The following is a 22,589-nucleotide window of genomic DNA, read 5'->3' as shown; positions in this document are numbered from 1 at the left end:
GTCCTCCCCAAAAATGCTCCTGTTTCCATTCCAATGTCCCTGCTTCCACTTTGGCTTATCTCTCCAAAAGTTATTTCATGCACCACAGATTTGAATCGAAATCCTCGTATCTCTCTCTCTTTTTTCTCTTTTCCTGTCTCTCTTTCCCTCTCCCTCTCTATGTGTCTCTTTTACATTTTTCTGTTGTTGTTGGTCGTTTGTTCGTTCTACCAGTTTACTCTCCCCCTCGTTCTGTTGTTGGCTTGTTCAAAGTTACGAACATCGAATAAAATGTAAACACAGTGAAAACATCGTCATTCCATTTCGGTCATGAATGCACCCACCGTATACACATATCCAATGCATTTTAGCACAATCATAGCATCGCAACTACCAATCGATAAGCATGTATAAAATACAATCGATGACATGCGGTTTTTAACACGAGATCCCAATTCTTTCGTTTCGTGTTACAGTTTCTGTATTTTGTTTCTCAGATATTTGATATGTGTTATGAGCACATTCGCCGTATTCTTATCAAAGGGATATTGCAACTTTTTTTTGACCAGAAAAAACGCCATCTTACGTCGTGCCCGTAAATTATTTTACTGTACATTTTGATGGTAGAACTTGAACAAAAGTTCAATACTATGCATGAACTTGGAAAGAGCTTGATAAACTTGATGAAATACATATATTTTATGGTCGTTGCAATGCTCCTATGATTCTTATGGTTTGAATGTATATGTATCTGTTGTCTGTTTGTGGCACTTCAGCAAAGTGTTTGACGGGAATGAAAAATAATATTTACAGCATGAATAAGTCAATGTGGATAAATACGTTACGTGAAATGCACTGAATGGCAAAACGATCGACAACCAAACACCAACCAATTGTTGAAGACGAGGAAAAGTTGAAGAGAGAGTAAAAAAAAGCAACAGCACTCCATACATTATCGTGTCATTGCACATGCATTCAGCCAGAATTTCAACTATATAGTACTCACTGCAAATGTGTCGCTGAGCATAAAAATGGGAATACAGATCTGTTACAGCAACAACCGAACATAAGATATTGTTCCTCAAAAACGTTACATGAATTTCTATCCAATGTGAGTGTAACATGAACTAATACTAATACTAACATGAACACTCGCGTTAGATGGAAATTCATATAACGTTTTTAGGGAACAATATTTTATGTTCGGTTGTTGCTGTAACAGATCTGTATTCCCATTTTTATGCTCAGCGACACAAATATTCTTGAGAAATCGATTTCAAGTTTTCCGTGGCAAACACACCACTTCTTTTCTTCTTCATCGTCGTCGTCGTCTTTGTTTGCATGAATTTGACTTTCAAAAGACATGAAAAATAAGTTGCAAGTTTCAATGACTTGAAGCATTAAACACGAGCATGTCTTAATTTTTATTCAATTTGTCGCTAAACTTCTGTCAAATTGTGCTTCTCGCTTTTTTTCTCCCCTTCAAATGCAAATCGTGAAATGACTTTTAACCGAAAACGAAATGGTAGCGCAACATGTTCCAATCATCATTGAAAGTAATCAAAGTTTTAAACGGTTTCAAACAAGCCAACTCAAGTTATAGTGTACTCAAGACGGCAGCGCGTGTACAGTGTACACACAGTGGTGTCGATGGAAGTCACAGTTAACAAAGTCAAATCAATTTACTTGAATGAAAGGCGTGAAAACCGAATCAAGAACGGAATAATCTGATTGCGGTCAGCCACATTCAATGCATACACAGACACTGGCGAGAGTAATAGAAATCAATCCAATTACAATTCAGTCAAACCAGAGTGAATGTTTGTGTGGATTCAAAATCCAAATCTTATCATTTCAATCCCGACGTTTGTACCAAAATTTACTCCCAATGCGCTTATAACCGTACTCATATATCGAACAATATTTAACGAATTTGCGAAGGACCATCTAAACACAATCCATTCTGGCTCGCTCTCATCGGACCAATAGAGATTCCGAGCATGCTTCGTTGCAATAAATAGAAAGAAGATATACTCAAAAGCCCAATTTTGCTTCGATTTTGTAATTCACGGCAGTCGTAAACGAGAGAGAAAAACACACAAACACAGTCGCTGCAGAGAAATGTGTCGCTTTTCGGTCTTCAGCAGTAGAACAGTGTGTGTGCCATGCTGTATGCGATTTGTTATCACGGAAAACTTTCTGCGCTAGCATCTTTATTCCGCATGATGTTCGGCCGAAGGTCGGAACGGCACACCACCATCGTAAAGGTAACGGGAATTCGTTTTTAAATCACGTGCCTGTTTTGTATGCACCGAATGGCTTAAGCCATTTGAATGAATATTCTTCGCTTTTTTTACGATTTAGATGGTAACTCGTAGAGACGAGAAAAAAAAGTAACGAGCGAAACACTTTCGATATGGACACCGATTAGCTTTCGCATTCACTCATAAAAATGCATAAATTTTTACTCGCGGCGCAGATTTTGCAATAAACGAAAAAAGGATAAATGATAGTATATGTCCGGAGCCATAAAATTTTTTGGCAACAACGACCCAATGAACCAAGAAAAAAAAACACATTCGACAAAATCAATAAAAATGTTCGCTTCGCCATTTTTGATGGTGTTTTGTGTATTTTCACTTGTGATGCTTTCGGATAAAGCATTCAGCGGCCATGGAATTCCATACATTCGGACCACCCTCGCAAAATATTACAAAATGAGAAAATACATTGTTGTGCAACGGAAATGAAACGACGCATTACTGACTTTATTGTGCGACAGCACTGGAAACAAATTCCTTTTTTTATAGAAAACAGCAGCAGCAGAACATTGAATAAATTTCGATGTTTCGTTTTCCAACACGCCCGTTTGTAATCAAAATAAATGCGATATTGATCAATGTTGTGCCAAAGTCATTTGTTTGCTCTAAGATCATAGGCGAATATCATGCAAAAAAATATGATTTTATAACTCTGATTATTCTGCTGTGATGGATATTTTCTAATTCAAACAAATTATTCAACTTTATATATTTTTTTACGACTTTCACTGTAGCAAAAATGCTTTTTACAATATCCGCTTGCTTCTTTGTCGAGTACTCTTATGCAATGAAGAAGAAAAACTTCCGAAATTCTCCGAAAGTATCGAATTTTTCTCGACTTGTTTTCTCTCAGCCACCCAATCGTGCTTCAACTTATTTCAAAGTTTACAATCACAGTGCTTATTTCGGTTTTTATTTCAATCGACTTGAGAATTCACCGGGACTGTTTTGAATTATAAACTCTTTGCACTTGAAGTAACTTCATCGAAGCCTTTTCACAAACTGCAAGACTTCAACGAATCGTATATGAAGCCGTAGTTTATTCAATTTTTACGCTATGGGAATTTTGAGTCGCGATTTAACCGACTAACAGCTCACTGCAATTTGACCGTTTCGAATCGAACATGAAGATTAAAAAATAACAACACATTTTGATGAATACTTGAAATATTCCCACAAATAAGTTACGCCGCTGGGCAAACTCACATAAATCAGATAATTGTGATAACATTGTCAATTTTGCACAAACAATATTTGAAACAGCGCACATTTTCATCATGTCATACGCTTTGTCATTGATTTCGATTTGTTTTTCCAAATATTGCCATTTTATTCAACGAATGTTAGCACCGGGAGATCTTGTGACTTTGTTTGAAAAATGTAAATTATGTAAAATACTACCAAATATTTACTCGACTAGACACAACTAGGTAGAAGCTTTTTGAATTGACGATTTTAGAAAATGAAGAATCTACTTGCCGTTCACAGAAAATATCAGCAACTAAATGTTATTGTTGGGGTTTGACATAACTGGAATCGTGATTCACTTTATGCTTCTAGAGAATATGTGAATTTCAATAGAAATGATATTATCAAGCGATAAGAACATTAGGCTTGACTCATATCACGTAATACGTTCAAAGTCATATATTAAACATCGTTGGAGTCACCAAATCTATTTTGGTACTTTTCCGTGAAAAAAAAGATGGTTTTTATCAATTAAAAACGGTTTTTGATAGTGAAATTTCTGTGGTGATTCAAAGAAACTAGGGCAATTTAACTCAAACCACAAATGAACTCAGTCCATTGAATTCATATTTTATACGGTTCATTTTCCGTCATGAATTTGGTAACAAAATATGCACATTCCGCAAATGAACGAATTTGAACAGGAATTTCAGTTTGCAATGCTCGGAATGCAATGTATAGCCAATGTTTGTATTACTCTCAAAAGCGAAATGTTCAGTGATTTACCGCTTGAATTTGCTTACTCCGGCGATATAATTTTGTGGTCGATTTGATTGTGACAAAAAATTCAATCATATGCTCGATAAATTCACAATGAGCACAGGAATAAAAAAAACCAAAACTAAAATAAAACTAAATTTTCCCTTTTTAAAGGGGATGGAATGTTTTGTCGACAAATTGTTTGACCGGAAAACGTTGATTATGTTTATGACGTCTTTTGAAATAGCCACGAAAACCGATTTGTTCATACTGAAGAAAAAAAACATGTAGCAAGTTCAATATTCCCATGATTTTCTAGAAAATTGATTTTTCCGAGAAAGAAAAGCTCTTCTGAGAAGAACAAGAGGAAAAATGTACCCAATAGCTTGTACTTGTAATTTTTCATGTCCGCGTAGTTGGACAAAGGTACGATTAAAATAGAAAATATTACGTAAATCGAATTGAAATTGTTTCTCTCCTTCGCTAAAAACACAATTTTTAACTATTGAAACTGTTTGTATAAAAATTTTTTTTTGATTCAGTCAAAACTCAGGATGAGTTCCATTTTTCCGAAGGAAACTTCAGTCACGCTACTCCTAAGAATTGGAAATTCAATCGTTTCAAAGCATAAAAGCTTACATAAAAATCTATTGAGTGATTGAATGATTTCAATATCCCTTTCGAATTTGTTTCATTTTGTTTCGGAAATCGGATTGATTCTAATCTAGATGAAGGAATTTCATGCTAACCATCACGCTAACAAAAATTGTTTTTCTTCCATTTTCCACTAGGTTCGATTGACGTTACGTCGACTTGACTCGCATAATATACGCAGTCGTTCACATCACGTTGATTATGACAGCGGAAGAGAGAGTCCAATATCACGAGCGGACAGTGCGATTGTTCGTCGGCGTCGGCATCGTACAGCAAAGACGTCAAAGAATGCCAAAACCGTTCATCCGAAATCGTCAAAAGCGTCCATTGAGAAATTAATGAAATTAATACTGGAACAAGGTGAAACTATCCAACATCAATTATCCAAATTGAGGTAAGCATCGGAAATACCTATATCGATGATGCATTGTAGTTTATTTTGTGCAAACAAGAAACAAAACAAAGCAAAGAAAAAGAAACGGGAGATAAGACTTTCGTTCATTTGTTCTTTCATTCCCTCTTCGAGAGAGATCCATTTTGAAAATTAAAAAAAAATCTCATGCGCATTTTGAAGGGATACTTTTTGGCAACCAAGATCTATCGATACCGATATACAGCAGCATAATGCCAGTGGGCATGCTTCATTTTTATTTGAGTAATTAATTACTCTATTTTGTGATTTGGGGGGCTGAAACTCGGGCGCGAAAAGAACGATTGCAAAAAAGAATTTATTTGTTAAAGCATCTTATCCATTCATTCCGATGACTAACTTTTCTTTTCTTCTCTTTTCGTTCTCTTTTCATATCGTTTCCACTTAATCTTCCGGGATATTGAAAATCCCAACAGAGACCGGGAGCATGAGATTGCCGAGTACGAGGATGACCATCATCGCACGCACCGTCGTCACGCTGAAAATAAAATGGGTAAAAATTATTTGCTCGAAACATATTTGAATGGTTTGTACAAGGTTGGTGGCACAGAAGCTGACGGAGGAGCTGTTGGAAACGAAGAGTGTGGTGAGAAGAACAATAACAACGGTGCCAACGGCATCATCGATGATGAAATCGATAAAGCAATAACGACACCTGGAAACAGCGACAGCGGCGTAAATACCGAAGATATTGCAACATCGCCCGCTCTTTCATCTCCATTAACAAATGGCAGCAGCTCAAGCAGCACCGATAACAACAATGATGGAAAGAGCACCGGCATCGCAAAGACCAAAATAATGGATACGAAATCATTGAAGGATATTTGTAAACGTCTAACGACGAAGAAAGGGAAAAAAGAGAAAAAGCAATCAGCAATGAAATTGGCAGAGGGGGCAACAAGTCGTGAGGCAAAACTAATAGCCGAGCACGAGAGTCGCAAGGAATTTTGTGCGAAAATGGAGAAGTCGCATGAAGATAAGGTAAACAGTACGGGAGTTGATGCTGCCGCCACCAACGACACTATCGTCGCCGCCACCGATTCTGACAATGCACGTAAACCGCTAAATGTAAATGAGCATTTAGCGGGACAAATTGAACTGCTCGAGAAGGTGATTGCGATCAATAAACACATTCAACGAGAGGAAGAGCTGTTGGTGCGATTAAATGCGAAAATTCGTAAATATGAAGTCGATGATCCGAGTTTGAGTGAAGTCGAAATGCGAAAAGTACTCGACCAAATTAACTCAAACATTGAGAACAGTAATACGGAGCTGGTGAAAACGGAACACGAACTGAATGAATCGCAACGAATGCTAATGACAAAATCGCAAATCGTTAAAGAGTTGAGCAAAGAACTGGAAACGCTCGAGATTGATGGTTGTACAAACCAGAACGTAATTCAGGTGCCCAGCCATCAAATACAAATTCACAGCAGTAACGTGGACGAATTTCAAGAAATGCAACAAAACACATCACAACAGCAACCAACACCTGTGCCTTCGGCACATCCATCGCCTGAAACAAATCAAATGCCAACGGTGGCAATTCCCAGTAACTCCATGCGAACTGGCACACTACCAAAACTAATTTCATCCGTTCTTAAGAAAAACACACCAATCAATGCGAAAAACACCTACTCCGGCACCATACCAAAAACTCAACAGCGAACCACCACCGTGTGCAATCAAATACAGTCAGCGGCACCGCCACCACCACCGCCGAATGTTGAACGAACGATGGTCCCCGTTCCGATGCCATCGAACGCTGTATTTGTTGCCAAAAATCAATCGTTTCTTGTGCCCGATCACGTAATACTCAGCCAGGCTCCGTTATTCTTCCAAAAGGATACATTTAATGGCGATTTTATGCAATCAACCGACCAAAGAAATATCAACAACAACAACAACACCACCACCACCAACAACAACAACAACATTAACGCTAACAACAACATCTATTCAAACCGCACCATTAGTAATTTAACTAGCAGCAATAGCATTAATCTCAACCATAATGTGAATATCAATCCATCGGCGATGGCGAATTGCGCAAAAGTCGGACCAAAGAAACTGATAAATGGCTTTTATAAAGATGCAGACTCCTCTGACACGGGGCTCAGTTCGCTCGGTGAAGATGGCCTATTGCATATTGGCACACTTGTTTGAGACTTGTCATCTAATTCAATACTTTATTTATAACATACAAATAATTTCACAATAACAGGCGAAATGAGAGATGAGCAATAGCAGCGTGGGTTTTATTCGATTTTTATGGATCGCCAAATCCAATGTTGCTGCTGATGTTGCTCCAATAAATTTTTATATTTGCGTTGTTATTAAGTGATAAAACAATAAGTCTTTGATCATATATATATCAGACAATATTGGAATTTAATGGAGTGAGAGAATGGTTTTTTCTTCTTCTTCATTTGAACAAAGAAAATATGCATCAACGCCCGTTCCAAGGCTGATCATTGTTATACTTTATACATTTAAGTTGGATAGTTTTATGCAAAAGTTACGAAGACACATTTTCTGTTGAAGATCCAATGAAAATCGATGTATGGAACATTATTATTTGATTAATAAATGCACTTTTTGATAAAAATTAGCATGCTTTCTAATAACATCACAGAGGACGGTGGTCCGATGAGTGACGCTCCATTGAGTATATCAATGGAGAATTTATGTCTTTTGAGAGTTTTAGAAAAACCGCTCTTGTTTTTCAAAGAGGTAAGTACTTAATGTATGCTCTCCTAAAACTTCGGATGAGCAAATATATTCTTGGCAAAAATAATAAACCCATGGAATATGAGATGAAAAATCCAAGAGGATTATACAACACATAAGGCAAAACAAAATTTCTCCGAAACACGTCTTCAGGCCAACAATTTGACATGCGAAAAGTCGTATGCGTTAGCATTTCAAAGTTCTTAACTGTCAATTTCAGTGGAATTTCTTTTTTGTCAACCGTTCAGAGTGGGAGCGAGAACGAGATAGAAAGGGAGAGAGAGAGAGCGACAGAAGAAGGGAGAGAATAAAAGCCGATGTGAAACATTTTGAAATGCATTTATTGTGATGCATTTGTCATGAAAGCAATTGGAATTGGAAACTTTTCAAGGATCGTTTTCATATTGAAACTGGGTCAAGACTTGTCAGTGAGAGAGAGAACGAGGGAGAGTGAGTGAGTGTTTTTTTTCGGAAACTTTCGGAGCTGAATGTTGGGAAAGGTTTTGGCAAGCAATTTTCGGTGCCAAGTATTTTATAACGACATGTGGAACTTTTTCTCTCTCGCTCTCACTCCGTCGATATGAATATGAGGCAAGAGCCACATCAAAAGGCATGCATTGTTGTGTTGCCGACCTACCGCAATCGAACCAAGCTTCATTCTTTATGCATGAGACGCATTGAAAGACAAACACAAACAGATAAAAGGAGTTTCATGTTGGCTTTACGCCCTATCCCACTCTTTCGCCCACCCAACTGTCTTGGCGAATGTTTCAATTTTTAGCTAAAACCGAAAGCCAGACATTCAACAAACACGCTTCATTTATTTTATGTGATTTTCCAAGGCAGACGGTAGATCAATTGATTTTATGGGTTGCGTGACACTTATCCCGAAAAACAATTTAATAAATTATTCAATTCATGGGGCTCTTACACATAATTAACAGTCAATGAATTTTCGTCGCCGAATTTATTTCTCTCCCACTGATTTTCGGATGCATAAAATGCCTGCCGAGTGACGCGATGTGAAATATTTTGCGAAAAATAAACAGCAAATATTGCGTAAGTACGTGAAATCATGTGTGCTCTGATCGTTATTCCACTATCTGCGGATCTTTGTGATAATTAAATAAAATTAATGAACCAATATATGCCCATTGCTAATGACTCATTACAGCCAGGTTATCTGTTTCGCGAAATGTTATAATACGGTGTACGTATTTGCGTGCGAAGTGGTAATGCGATATCTCGAGATAACTTCACACGGTGTTTACGTTCATTGTATTGGATATTTGTTTTTTCCTTTTGGTTGTTGCACTTTAATTTTCAAATAAGTGAGCACGAGTAATTACTAACGCGATAAAAATCTTGAATCCATAAAATTTGCATATGAAAACTATGTGCAAGTATGGAATGAATTACATAAACGGTGAATAGTCTTTATAAGTATGAGATAGCTGCACCGAAAATCAAAAGCAATGAATGCTGAGTACTTGAATTAAGTGTGTGTACCAAGTGAACCCGGAATTGTTTCGATGGTAATTATATTAGTGCTTAGAGCGATGTTCAAAAACATTAGAGCATGGAAAATGTGCAGTAAAAACACGAGCCGCTTTCCTTTTGAACGAACTGAAGACAATGAATTTGCATAAAATTCAAGATGCGTCTGGGTGTTGCGAAACAAAGATTCAATTGTCATGTAATGTGTGTGAATGAATGGCTTACTCAAGTAGACAATATGGCTTTTCCGCTGCGGCTCCAGTTATCTTAATGTTACAAAACATTAATCACCGTGCGCTGGCGTTAAAATTTCAATGGAAAAATACATTTCGACACTTTCAAAAATTAACAGAACAAAGAAAACGACAAACGGTTAAAGTTTCAAATGCAATCATTTTTATTTTGTCCAAAACAATTTCTTAAGATTGGGTAAGTATTGTATATATTGTCTGAGTCCTATTTTTGATTGATACATTTTGTTCAGAGTCAATGTTTATGTTTGTTTTTATTGGGTGATTGTATGAATTGCATCTATGCTGAAACAGTTGCATGTTGTATAAATGTGAAAATCAACATGTTGACATTGCTTTGCACTTTAACATTTCGTTTAACTCTACATATTTGCAATATTTTATTTGCTACAATTAGCACCTATATATGTAAATTCGCACGAAGCGTGCTCCATTTCTACAAAATATAACATGGTTCAATTATCAACAGAGTTTTTTTCTATTTTTTTGGGTGATTTTTTTCCATAACTAAATTTAAATGTTCGATTTAAATGCAAAAAAAAACATTTTTTTTTCTATCGAGCATCAAAATGAAAAAAAAAACCAGGGCTCAAAAATAATTTAGTGCATTCTCAAACACACTTACACAAAAAATAGAGTATTTACAGAATATATAAAATTATTTTTCATGCTTTTTTGAATGGTGAATTTTTATGTGTGAGTGTGTGGGTTTTATTTTAAAAATCCGATCAAAAGCTGCTCATTTATTAACAATAACAGCAGAAAAAAAAATTAAAAATTATCAATTGAAATGCTAACAAAAATAAGCCAGGGAAAAATTCGTGTTCAATATTTTATCTCTCCAGCTAAGTGGAAATTCGTTAAAATGCAATATTTTCGTTATTATTGTGCTGTGAATGCGATTCAATAAATATAGAATTGATCCCATTAAAAAAAAAATTCTGTTATGAAAGAAAGTAGAGAAAAACACAACAATTGCATCCACTTTTATGCACTGCACAAAATGTATTGAAGTGTGCACAGCAGCAGAGTGTTGTTGAATGCTGATGTGTTTGTTGTCGTTGTTGTTGTTGTTGTGTCTATTTATTTGGACTGGTTGGCATTTATTCGGGTGTTTAATTTGGAATCGTTGTAACAGCCTCGTGAATAGCTTTGGCAACATGTGAGACATTATTCTCATTCAAACCGCTCATACTAATGCGGCCCGTTTTCAATAAATAAATATGGAATTTATCAATTAAGAGCTTCACTTGTTTTTCTGCAATGAAATTGAAAACAGGATTTAAAAAAATCGCACACATTTCAATTCATTAGTTGGGGAAAACGTAAATTCCATTGGGCATTTTCGACAGTTTATTTATTGTTTCTCACACTTACCATTCAATCCTGTGTACGAAAACATTCCAATTTGATCAACAATGTGGTTCCATGTGCCGGGTGTACCCAAGCGAACGAGCTCATCGTACAGGGCTTTACGCATTTTGATAATACGATTCGACATGATTTTTATGCATTCATACCATTCTTTGCGCAAAATTGGGTCATTGAGTACGGCATCAACGATGCGTGCACCAAATGCCGGTGGGTTTGAGTACATGGCACGAACGATTAATGTTAATTGTGAAAGAACGGCAGCGGTGGTTGCTGCATCCTTTTGCACCACCGTCAAATTACCAACTCGTTCACAATATAAACCAAAATTTTTGGCATATGATTGAGCGCAGAACAATTCAGAACCGCGCGATTCAAAATAACGAACAGCGAATGCATCACGTACTGGATCACCACTTGCAAATCCTTGGTAAGCCGAATCGAAGAATGGGAACAATTTTTTACTCTGTGAAAAAGAACGATTAAGTTTTATGCTTTTGATTTCTTCAAATAATGGCAGTTCGGGTGAAATTGAAAGCAATAAGCACCTCAATAACATCAGCAATAAGTTTCCATTGTTCTTGTGTGGGATCGCAACCGGTGGGATTATGAGCACAAGCGTGTAAAATAATGACAGCACCTTCGGGAGCATTTTTCAAATCGTCGAGCAATCCATCGATATCGATTCCACGCTTTTCCGCATTCCAATATCTGTAAGTGCGGATATCAGTGAAACCAGCGCCAGAAAATACTTTATGATGATTTTCTGACAAAGAAAAATGGAATTATTATTTTGCAGTTCGATTTTATGGTACCGAAAGTATATTGATTGTTTAAAAAAAACCTACCCCATGTTGGGTCCGAGTAGTAAACAACGTTGCGGCCCAATTTTCGTGACAAAAATTCAGCGCCCAAACGCAATGCTCCAGTGCCACTCAATGCTTGTACACCATGGGCACGGTTCTCTTTGACGGCTGCCGATTCTTCACCGAGCAACAATCGAACCGATGCCTTTGTGAAACTTTCCAAACCAGTCACCGGCAAATACTCATGATTTATATTCTCGCTTTCAGCAACTTGGATTTCTGTCTTCTTCACTACGGGGAGAACCCATGGGCGACCATCTGGTGTTCTATAGGCTGGAATATTGAGAAAAAAATGTATTTAAACCTTAGTGTCTTGCTGTAGAAGAGAATATTTTTCTTCTTATTATTTTTTATTAAGAGTTGTTTTCGGCCTGTACTGACTTTTGACTCCTACAATTTGAGACGTTTCAATTAGAGTTTTCGTTTTTCAAAATCGTCTATAGACGGAACCAGAATGAAAAAAAAAAATACAAACGACACTTGAAATTAGAAATTCCGTTACATTGCAATAAACAACAACATTGTTATCTCAACTGTTTGTCAGCATTTATAACAATGAATGCGCATATTTTCTCTAATTTTATATTTTTTTAATCAAAAAACGTAAAGTTTGTAAACAACATCATTTTCTGAATGAGTTGATAAGCAATCGTTGTTTCAGTGTACACTGTACACTGTTCTCCAATGATTTTTAAATGGCAATTTTCCCTTCAAAAACAGATTAAATCCAGCAGACATGTAGTATCAAAAGTGAAATACGTCATAGACAATATTTTTATTCAAAAGATGTGATATGTTATGCCACTATTATTTTTCCACCCGTCTTATGAAGGAAAAAAAAAATACTTTGATTTGCGTGTGAACGTATCGTCAATCGTGCGTTATAGTCTCGTTCTTGAAAAAGACTTTCACCCGAACAGCGACAAAAATGACAAACTGTTAGCAATTAACCGGGCTATTTCCACTTTGAAGTCAATATCTTATCATTTTTCATTGACGTAATGTTTGAGCGTTCGACAGTTGTTATCAACAAAGAACCTTCCCCATTTTAAAAGTTTTTCTATACTATTTTTTACACACCGTCTCCACTTGCATTTAGTTTCCATTACATTAGATACACTTTGACAGTTGAAATCCAATGGAAGTGGAGACGAGTTGAAAGTTGCCGCTTATTCTTTGATGGCAAAGTCATATGACATGTATGAATTGCAAGGGACAATTTCGTCTAAACCAAGGGGCAGAGCAGTACTAGAGTAATCTTCTAGTCCAAAGTAATTCCGAAGTAATTCACAGTAATTCCTCCTGATTTGTTCTGACGTTTCTGAGGAATTACTGTGAATTATTTCAGAATTACGTTGGACTAGAAGAATTACTCTAGTACTGCTCTGCCCCTTGGTTTAAATGGACGAAAAAATTGAATTAATTAATTTCATTGTGTCTAGTGATTTGAGGAATCAACCATTGGCATTACAATAAAAGCAATGCTCTCTCACATTTGTCACTTAAACGGAGTCGATCTTTGCAGAAAATTCTTATCAGCTGTCACAGAGTCATTTTGTGGCACTTTGTAGCACAAATTGAGAAATGCTTCGCGATTATTATTCAAAATTGATTAGAAAATGTTAAAGAGCGAGATTTGACTAAAAATAGGCAAACGAATGTCTCCTTTGGTATTTTTCCCGTAAAAATTATCGCTTGTTGCGTGTGAAAAGTCACCAAGGGGTTTAATTATCAGCTCATTTCGAAGTCGTGCAATGTAATCAGCTCCGGATATTCCGTATTCAAAACGATAAGTAATTACTTGGCGAGAACCAACACGTCGACAATAAGGCGTGGAGAATTTGAATTGGTACTGTAAATCACACATTGTAACTAAGTCAATCCATTTACTATATGAATATATTCATACATATATGTGCTCGAGTTTTGTTCGATATGTAAATATTTATTGTGTGGAACGGATAACGAGTGTTTGACTCTGTTTCGACTCACATTCATAATAATTAACAGCAATTGATGGCAATAGAAACCAATGAAAAAAAATTACGCTCGCATATCGCCCTCCATTTTTTTTCTCTCTCTATGATATTTAATACGATACATGTGACATTTTGCAGATTATCTAAATGAGTTTTTTTTATAAGGCTCTTCAAAAGTATGCTGTAACAATTAAAATGGCAAGTCAAGTCAAGTGAAACCGGCAAATACTAATTTGTTTCTATCAAACCGATCCGGTTACATAACCGAACGTGTGACGAGAGTGAAAAGAAATAAAATCGATCCAAAGAGACATATTCGTTCCGCGTAAATCACACATATATTAATAACTAGACTATAGATGACCTTGACTATGACCTCTGATTTTCCGTTCGTGTTATGTGTCCCATGCATATAAATTATTCAACTAATTTCATGCAATTTTCAGACAAAAAAATATTGACAGTTCTGAAAAATTTCACAATCAGCTCGATTTTGTCATTCAAATTCAGTGCACAACATGGTTAGGTCGACATAAAAAGAATGAATTAAACGAAATCACACTTAAATTGAGGTAAACAACTTACCTCCAACGCCTAGATTAACTTTAACTGGGCTCGTGTCTTCCACATAAAGCTTGTTCAATGCAAACACTTCAATTTTGGGTCCGACCTCAACATTTGCAAAAATACTGGCCATTTCAATTTCGGTTCAATAATCTCACGTTAATGTACACGCTCTCGCTCTATCTATGACACAAATGAGAAATACTCTCTCCCCGATATAATGTCAAAGCAGAATCTATTTTTTTTATATCAAAAAGATGAAAACAAAAATTCACACACAAGCGTAAAAAAGAAGAAGAGTAACAACAACAACGCAGCGTGTACCAAAGATTTCAATTCACCCAGCCAAAACTAAATGAAAATGAAACAAAAAACGAATATGATGCAAACGATTGCTTCAGTTGCAAAGCGAAAATTAAAACTGAAGAGCGACAAATGATTGCGATGAAATTGTTGCGAGACGAAACTTATGAAATTTTTGTTATGCAAAATGTGAATGTGACACACATAGACAGGTCAGCTGCTGGAAATTCAAGCAATTTTCTATACATGCAAATAGTATTCTTATACGACAAGTGCTTATCTGCGCTGTTGTTTGACAGTTTGTGTTTGTACGACGATTGTATGTATTGGTTCGTCGGGCTGAACATTTTTCAAGTAGTTTTCACATACACTCGACTCGCTCAATCGCTCAATCGCTCAATCGCTCAATCGCTCAATCGCTCAATCGCTCAATCGCTCAACACAATTTTGTTTTGATTAGATAAGCGGTAACCGATGAACAATTTTGATTACGCCATCATTTGTAACGCTTTTAGTGATGCATGAGTGAATTCAATGGGATGATTAATTTATATTTTTGCAATCGAAGCGATATGTCAATTTGGCAGCGATTTGTTGCCAAGACGAGCGAGAAAAGACAACAACAAAAATGTGCAGACGTTTCAAGAGCTTATCATTCATATATTTCGCTCAATTTGAAATGGAACATTTCCACAAACATTTTTGACTAAATAAAGTAAACATCAATTTTAGCTTATCGCTTTCTCCAGCCTAATTATACATTGGATTTCCAGGTGCTTTTTTCTCTCTCATCAAATCAGACCCACAGATTTGAGTATCCACTTGAATTGAAAGTCTAACAACACAAATATTCTAGCACAATTGAAAGCAGTGGGTCGCAGCCAGCGCCATCTTTGTCAAAATGAAACCGCATGGAAACTGGAACGACGAGTCAAGAAAGAGGAAAACATTGAGAGGTACAAAATAAAAACAACATCAATGTCAGTCGAACAAACTCCAGTGTGAACTGCGTCCATATTTCTATTACTGTACGATAGACAGAAGAAAAAAATTCATTGCATTTTTTCGTCGAAGACAAAATTCTCGGTTGGTGCACACTATAGACGATTGCTATTGGCAGAAAAGTATTTATTACGGATAAAACAATAGAATGGGAGCCGTTTTGGGCCTCGCATCAGTTGCACAGGTAATGAAAAATAGAGAAAAAAAAAATCAGACAGAGCATTAAAAATGTACAAAGACCAGATGTCATTTTTCTCTCTTTATCATATATGAAGGAATTGCGCATTATTGTTTTGATATCATTCGAACTTTTATGGATTTATGCATTTATCATGTTTTCGTATCTAATTCAATTAATGCAATGAATGTTTGTCTAAATTTAGCCAAATTGAACAGAAAAACACAAACACACACACACACCAATGCGTAATTGTACAGTGTGAAAAATCGATACTACTTAATGTCATTCAGACGGATGATTCATCTTTATGACGAAGTGATAACTTAGTATTCGTTTGTGTTTGAATTTTTATTTTTATTTTTTCATAGCTGGCTTGTTGTTGTACCGGCACTGCTTGTTCGTTGTGCTGTGCAGCATGTCCGTCATGCCGAAATTCCACATCCACACGATTGATGTATGCAATTATGTTGCTCATCGGAGCAATCATCTCTGGCATAGCTCTAGCGCCCGGGCTGCAAGATTGGTTGAAAAAAGTCCCGTTTTGCGCCAATTCCACGTCAACCTCATCACATTTTATACCCAGTGAAGTGACGGCCGACTGTTCGGTGGCTGTTGGATATTTGGCCGTTTATCGTATCTGCTTTGCGTTTGCTTGCTTCTTTGCTCTGATGGCGGTTATAATGATCGGTGCACAATCATCACGTGATGCACGGGCTGGCATTCAAAACGGTTTCTGGGGCATTAAATATTTGATTGTAATTGCAATTGCGGTTGGAGCCTTTTTCATTCCGAATGGCGAATTTGGTACAATCTGGATGTCGATTGGGCTGATCGGTGGCGTCATATTTATTCTCGTTCAACTTGTGCTATTGGTCGATTTTGCACACAGTTGGGCCGAGACTTGGGTTGGTGAGTAATCGCACACATGCAAATCTTTTAATTCCATCTGATTATTTGTTATGCACCATAATTTTTATATAATGCGAAATTCTATCTTACAGCCAATTACGAGGAAAATGAGTCACGTGGTTGGTACTGTGCTCTGTTATCCGCTACTGCCATTCAGTATGTTGTAGCAATTACTGGCATTGCACTGTTGTACACCTATTACAACTGCGGTGTTAACATAGCATTGATTTCGCTCAATTTAGTACTTTGCCTATGTGTTAGCATCCTCTCGATTATGCCCCAGGTGCAAGAACGTATTTCACGATCGGGACTGCTTCAAAGTTCCGTTGTCACATTGTATGTCGTTTACTTGACATGGTCGGCTCTCTCTAACAATCCCAACGAAAAATGCCATTCGGAAATTTTCCCATCTGGAGGTAGCAGCAAGGTAAAATATGCCGTTAATTTCTCCATTGATTTGCGAAGAAATTTCAATTCACACAAAGATTTTCTAATGAGATTTTTTCATTTACTTTTTGCAACTTAAATTCTGAAACTCGGACACACATTTTAGATTACAATTGACAAAACCAGCATCGTTGGTATGATAATTTGGATGGTTTGCTTGCTCTACAGTTCATTAAAATCGGCATCGAAGGTGTCGGAGCTAACAGTGCCCGATGTTGAAAAGCAAGGTAGGTCATTTAGCATGTGCATGCTCGTTTTATGTATGTTATGTTCGCTTCATTCAGAATGAAAAAGAAAATACATGGAGAGTGAAAAGAAAAATCGTTCATCATCAAAATTGCGCTTATTAGAATAGACCCTGTTGTTTTGGGCTGGTTCAGCATGCGTTAGAGCATCGATAGAGTTTTGGCCAAATCATTCATGTCATTCTTGGTGTATTTTATGTAACAATTACTAACTGAATGTCATAGTCAACTGTTAACCAAAATCAGTGTCGTCAAAAAAAAAATCAAACAGAAAAAGAAATTCTCTCTTTGTCTAACTCTCAACATTTCTCTCTCTCTCTCTTTCTTCTCCCGTTCGCTCCATATATTTTGTTCAAACTGCGCGAAAAAAATACAAACACATACGTTTTTTTTCTCTGTCATTTCCAAATTGATTAAATTAACCAAGTATTAACAGCCAAAGAAAGTGGAGAGTCTCACAAACCGATCGATTCAGGTGACAATGGCGCTAAAGTTTATGATAATGAGGAGAATGGAGTCGCTTATTCTTGGTCATTGTTCCATGTCGTATTCGTTGCTGCCACACTCTACATTATGATGACGCTTACCAATTGGTACCAGTAAGTATTGAACCTGTGATGAAGAAGTGGATTCGGTACGTGGATGAAAAATAAATTGATTTTTTTTCATTCTTTCAAGGCCAAATTCCAAACTCGAGACATTGAACACGAATGCAGCTTCAATGTGGATTAAAATCGTTTCCAGCTGGGCATGTGTTGGCCTGTACGGATGGTCATTGATCGCACCAATCGTATTAACAGATCGTATCTTCGAATAAAGTACTGAATATTTGAGATTATGAACAAATGCTATACCATTTTTTTTATGCTTAAATCGCATACATTACACTAAATATACAGCTTAAAACGATCACCATAGAACAGTTTAACCAAAATGAAACTGAATGTATGTCATTATTGGAAATTAAGAAATGGATTTTTTTTAGTTGAACTTATTCAATTCAATTTATTATTATAAGCATTACAATCAATGTTTTGACATAAGTAGGGAGAACAGAAAAAAAGAACGATCTAAAAAGTCACACTTAATGTACTTTTCATTTATTTGTAAACCTTCTAATAAAGTTAAGTGTGAACCATACACGTTGCGTTTTACTCTGGAAGGTAATTTTTTTCCAAGGAAAAATTGGAACATGATTCAAAGTATGCATGCTTTGTTTGGATTATCTGGGGCATTGAACTTGCGTTTCTTCCTTTTTTTCGTGTCAAACAACCGACTCAAACAATTGCTGACAATAACGATAACACAAGCATTCTCATTCATTTGACAAAACCGAAATGACATTTGTTGGTGTGCGTTTGTGTTTGCAGCGAACAACGTGCTGTCAAATGCCGATACTAACCTAACCTAGTTGAAACAGACGAATTCGATCAGACGAAGTATTTTGAGCATTTATGGAATTATTTTGGCATTTAAAAAATAGAAATAAATTTCAATAAAAAATAAATACAGTTTAATAATGTTTAAGGTAAGTAAACGGATTCTCCTGTTTGATTAGAAACACAATAAAAGTAAAGTGCTCTGTTTTTTCGATCAGAATTTGGTGACTTTAGTGACTGGTGGTGCGTCTGGACTTGGTCGTGCTACAGCCAATCGATTCGCGTTGAAAGGCTCTCAAGTGGTATTTTGTGACCTGCCAACATCCAATGGCCAGGAGATAGTCAAAGAAATCGGAGAGAATGTACATTACATACCAGCCGATGTGACGTCCGAGACGGATGTTCAAAATCTCGTTGAAGAAATATCAAAGAAGTACGGCAAATTGGATATTCTTGTGAACTGCGCTGGATTGGCCGATGCACATGTTACATACAATTTCAGGGCAAAAACACCCAGGAAATTAGATGACTTTGAGAAAGTGTTGAAGGTATGTTGGAACAGAAAAATTGAACAAAATACGCAAACTTCAAGTTGAATGTTGATGATAAACACCCCGTTTTTGTGTACATTTTCAGACAAATGTTTTGGGAACATTCAATGTGATTCGACTATCGGCTGGACTGATTGGTAAAAATGAGCCCGATGAAAATGGCCTGCGAGGTGTCATTGTGAATACATCGGGTACCGAAGCGTTCAGAGGAACTTTGGGTCAAACGGCACTTGCCGCAGCATGCGGAGCCATTCACAGTATGACACGACCGTTGGCACTTGACCTGAGCGATCAAGGAATTCGTGTTGTATCGATTGCACCTGGTTTTATTAGGACACCATTGCTTGACTATATCCCAAGCGAAACAACCGAAGCCATTTCACAAGAGTGTATCATTTCACCGAAACGATTCGGCGATCCAGATGAATTCGCCCATGTTGTACAATCAATTGTAACAAATCCATACATAAACGCAACCACCATTGAAGTGTCCGGCGGAATTCAAATGAATCTGTAAATTGATTCAATAGATTGTATGTGGGACGTTAGTCATAGAAAATAAAATTTAAAATCAATTTGATAATAAAAAAATATGTATTTTTCCATCTATCCCAAAGTATTTTGTAAATTCTTAGTATTTAAATAGACCGTAAAGAGCGTTTAAATTGAAAAAAATTCCATTTACACGTCCATTTATACAAATTTCATCATTCATAGTCTGAGCAGTACATTTGAATTGTCCACAACGGTAATACGTTCATCTAGACACTTTGAACAAAGAATGACACTGACGTTTGATGTTCTATAAACAACGTGGTGTCAAATGTTGACTCTAACCAAAAATCTCATTCAAATTCACTTGCCGCACATTTTTTGTGGAAAAACATAGAAATACTTAGGGAAATACGAGCTCTTCAATAAGATCAATAAAATGTTCAAGGTATTTACTTATTTAAAATCAATTTAAATTCATTGATTTGCAATAACTCAATTGACACGTTTTGAATGTAGAATTTGGTAACTCTAGTAACTGGAGGAGCAGCTGGACTTGGACGAGCTACAGCCGAACGATTTGTGAAGAAAGGTTCACAAGTGGTGATTTGTGATTTACCTACATCAAACGGTGCTGAAGTTGCTAAAAATTTGGGAGAGAATGCTTTTTACGTGCCAGCCGATGTAACTTCAGAGGAACAAATTCAAAATCTCGTCGATGAAATATCCAAAAAGCATGGCAAACTAAATGTTCTCGTAAATTGTGCTGGACTCTGTAACGCATATGTCACATACAATTTTAAAACCGGCAAGCCGAGGACATTGGAAGATTTCCAACGCGTTTTGATGGTATGAATATTCTCTTCTTCTATTGAAAATCAATGTCTGATTCGCAATAGAATCTTCGATATAGTCCATATTTTGTGAATCGTTGATTTAATAAGAAAATTATGTTTCTCTTCGAAAAAAAATGGGCAGACAAATGTCTTAGGAACATTGAATGTAACTCGATTAGCTGCTGGATTAATAGCTCGAAATGAGCCCGATGAAAATGATTTGCGCGGAGTCGTTATAAATACATGTGGTACCGAAGCATTCAATGCGGTAAGTGGTCAAGTAGCGAGTGCCGCTGCTGCTGGAGCAATTCACAGTTTTACCGTACCACTTGCGCACGACCTCGGAGAGCGTGGCATTCGAGTGGTATCAATTGCGCCTGGTAAGTATACGTTAGCTTCATTGTCATCTGAATCAGTCGATTGGTTAGACTCACCACTTCTTTTTGCAGGTATGTTTCGAACAGAATTGATCGATCAATTACCGACTGAAACGGAGGAAGCTATCACATCGGAGTGCATACTGGCACCGAACAGATTGGGCCATCCAGATGAATTCGCCCATGTTGTACAGTCAATTGTAACGAATCCATACATCAATGCAACCACTATTGAAATATCCGCGGGGCTCAGTTTGAGCATGAATCCATAGTTAGTTAATTAAGTTAGTCCAACATTTGAATAAAAACTAAAAGTCAACAAAATCATTTGTATTTGACAAATACTATTTGTTAATATTATTTTGAAAAAAATGAATAAATTGCATCTATTAATATTCATCGTTGAAATGCAATTAAATTTTTGCACAGAAATTGAAAGTATTTTATGGCATTTCGAGACGATTACTTCATATCGTGATTTTATACTTGTCACTCATAAGGCGTTTTTCCGTGACGATTGTCGTACTTCATTTGTATGCAAGAAGTGAAACCAATTAACCGAGAAAGAGACACAACTTACCTGTAATAACAGCGAAACGAGTCATTTGAAGCCAAGACATTCTCGAAAAAAAATTCAGGCGTTCAAATATGCATGCAAAAAATTATTTCATTATTTCTCTTTATTTAATATGTTTTATTACTTTTTGATTTGTTTTGGGTGATTTTTGGTTCTCGTTCGATTTCAATATTTTATGAACAATCGAAAAATGCCTATTTTCGTCTCTTTTTCTCTCCAAATTTCCCAAAATTGTTGTTGAAAGTCGAATCGTGCCTTCGAAAATTTTCCATTGATTTGTTTATGTGTTTTGATCATTGTTTCAAATCTATCAAGTACATCCGAAAACCCGATGACGTGACTTGGTAATAAATTAATTTGAAATAATTTGCAATTATTGTCGCATTCATTTGTCGCACTTGAACTTCCTTATTCGTTGCGAAGTAGTGGCCCACGGTGGTTTTGGTTCAGCTACCTTTTGAATTCATCCAAAATGTAACATTCGGAAGCACAAAAGATCAAACTCATATGGATTGATTCATGTGACACAGAATGTGTAGTGAAATCACAATCTGATTCTAAATGAAATTCGGCCAATGTTGATCGATAACCTCGACGATTTACATAAGCGTTCTATAGCGGCGATAGATGACTTGGAAATTCATTACTGGAATATTAATCGGTTGTACAATTAATGAAAACCAATTTTGCTATAAAAGCGG

At 36.5% G+C, this 22,589-nt stretch overlaps 5 protein-coding genes across 11 annotated transcripts in view; 4 read left to right on the top strand and 1 right to left on the bottom strand.

Annotated features, from left to right (window-relative positions):
• Positions 1-7,939, top strand: part of LOC129573246 (putative uncharacterized protein DDB_G0292292) — a 70,099-nt gene extending 62,160 nt beyond the window's left edge. For all 5 annotated transcript variants that reach the window (XM_055453628.1, XM_055453618.1, XM_055453634.1 and 2 more), the window contains 2 exons: positions 5,039-5,295; positions 5,748-7,939. In XM_055453628.1, the coding sequence (XP_055309603.1) occupies positions 5,039-5,295; positions 5,748-7,497 (2,007 nt within the window). In that variant the 3' untranslated portion in view covers positions 7,498-7,939. The remainder of the gene's footprint in view (positions 1-5,038; positions 5,296-5,747) is intronic.
• Positions 7,940-9,931: 1,992 nt separating this feature from the next.
• Positions 9,932-15,176, bottom strand: LOC129573307 (aspartate aminotransferase, cytoplasmic). The gene is made up of 5 exons (XM_055453698.1): positions 14,611-15,176; positions 12,029-12,319; positions 11,729-11,946; positions 11,187-11,646; positions 9,932-11,067 (listed from the first exon to the last, which is right to left on the bottom strand). The coding sequence occupies exons 1-5, from the start codon at positions 14,720-14,722 to the stop codon at positions 10,925-10,927; spliced, it is 1,224 nt and encodes a 407-aa protein (XP_055309673.1). The 5' UTR covers positions 14,723-15,176; the 3' UTR covers positions 9,932-10,924.
• Positions 15,177-15,801: 625 nt separating this feature from the next.
• On the top strand, positions 15,802-18,816 carry LOC129573274 (probable serine incorporator). Of its 3 annotated transcripts, none has more exons than XM_055453676.1 (6): positions 15,802-16,078; positions 16,444-16,984; positions 17,077-17,411; positions 17,538-17,658; positions 18,152-18,275; positions 18,355-18,816. In XM_055453676.1, the coding sequence occupies exons 1-6, from the start codon at positions 16,043-16,045 to the stop codon at positions 18,491-18,493; spliced, it is 1,296 nt and encodes a 431-aa protein (XP_055309651.1). In that variant the 5' UTR covers positions 15,802-16,042; the 3' UTR covers positions 18,494-18,816. The 3 variants fall into 3 exon arrangements, with proteins under 3 accessions (XP_055309651.1, XP_055309639.1, XP_055309644.1); XM_055453664.1 differs by having other exon boundaries at positions 15,811-16,078; positions 18,104-18,275; XM_055453669.1 differs by having other exon boundaries at positions 15,818-16,078; positions 18,113-18,275.
• Positions 18,817-19,054: 238 nt separating this feature from the next.
• On the top strand, positions 19,055-20,197 carry LOC129573333 (3-hydroxyacyl-CoA dehydrogenase type-2-like). Its single transcript, XM_055453733.1, has 3 exons — positions 19,055-19,204; positions 19,274-19,603; positions 19,692-20,197. The coding sequence occupies exons 1-3, from the start codon at positions 19,196-19,198 to the stop codon at positions 20,121-20,123; spliced, it is 771 nt and encodes a 256-aa protein (XP_055309708.1). The 5' UTR covers positions 19,055-19,195; the 3' UTR covers positions 20,124-20,197.
• A 135-nt stretch (positions 20,198-20,332) lies between these two features.
• On the top strand, positions 20,333-21,710 carry LOC129573322 (3-hydroxyacyl-CoA dehydrogenase type-2-like). Its single transcript, XM_055453719.1, has 4 exons — positions 20,333-20,546; positions 20,618-20,947; positions 21,077-21,314; positions 21,384-21,710. The coding sequence occupies exons 1-4, from the start codon at positions 20,538-20,540 to the stop codon at positions 21,581-21,583; spliced, it is 777 nt and encodes a 258-aa protein (XP_055309694.1). The 5' UTR covers positions 20,333-20,537; the 3' UTR covers positions 21,584-21,710.
• Positions 21,711-22,589: the final 879 nt, after the last annotated feature.

This window comes from Sitodiplosis mosellana, unplaced genomic scaffold (genome assembly GCF_009176505.1).
Source record: "Sitodiplosis mosellana isolate CC-2019 unplaced genomic scaffold, AAFC_SMos_1.0 Smas_scaffold_1, whole genome shotgun sequence".
NCBI classification, from domain to species: domain Eukaryota; kingdom Metazoa; phylum Arthropoda; class Insecta; order Diptera; family Cecidomyiidae; genus Sitodiplosis; species Sitodiplosis mosellana.
The sequence above is the reverse complement of the archived record's forward strand: the minus strand, read 5'-3'. Positions and strand labels throughout refer to the sequence as shown.

What these genes read in the sequence shown, in the direction of transcription:
- LOC129573307 (XM_055453698.1), bottom strand. Translation starts at nt 14,722, where the DNA reads ATGGCCAGTATTTTTGCAAATGTTGAGGTCGGACCCAAAATTGAAGTG. An exon ending in TTATTGCTGATGTTATTGAG is followed by an intron (nt 11,647 to 11,728) that starts GTGCTTATTGCT and finishes TCTTTTTCACAG; the next exon opens with AGTAAAAAATTGTTCCCATT. An exon ending in TTCGTACACAGGATTGAATG is followed by an intron (nt 11,068 to 11,186) that starts GTAAGTGTGAGA and finishes ATTTCATTGCAG; the next exon opens with AAAAACAAGTGAAGCTCTTA.
- LOC129573274 (XM_055453664.1), top strand. Translation starts at nt 16,043, where the DNA reads ATGGGAGCCGTTTTGGGCCTCGCATCAGTTGCACAG. An exon ending in TTGGGCCGAGACTTGGGTTG is followed by an intron (nt 16,985 to 17,076) that starts GTGAGTAATCGC and finishes TCTATCTTACAG; the next exon opens with CCAATTACGAGGAAAATGAG. An exon ending in CATCTGGAGGTAGCAGCAAG is followed by an intron (nt 17,412 to 17,537) that starts GTAAAATATGCC and finishes CACACATTTTAG; the next exon opens with ATTACAATTGACAAAACCAG.
- LOC129573333 (XM_055453733.1), top strand. An exon ending in ACTTTGAGAAAGTGTTGAAG is followed by an intron (nt 19,604 to 19,691) that starts GTATGTTGGAAC and finishes GTACATTTTCAG; the next exon opens with ACAAATGTTTTGGGAACATT.
- LOC129573322 (XM_055453719.1), top strand. An exon ending in ATTTCCAACGCGTTTTGATG is followed by an intron (nt 20,948 to 21,076) that starts GTATGAATATTC and finishes AAAAATGGGCAG; the next exon opens with ACAAATGTCTTAGGAACATT. An exon ending in AGTGGTATCAATTGCGCCTG is followed by an intron (nt 21,315 to 21,383) that starts GTAAGTATACGT and finishes TTCTTTTTGCAG; the next exon opens with GTATGTTTCGAACAGAATTG.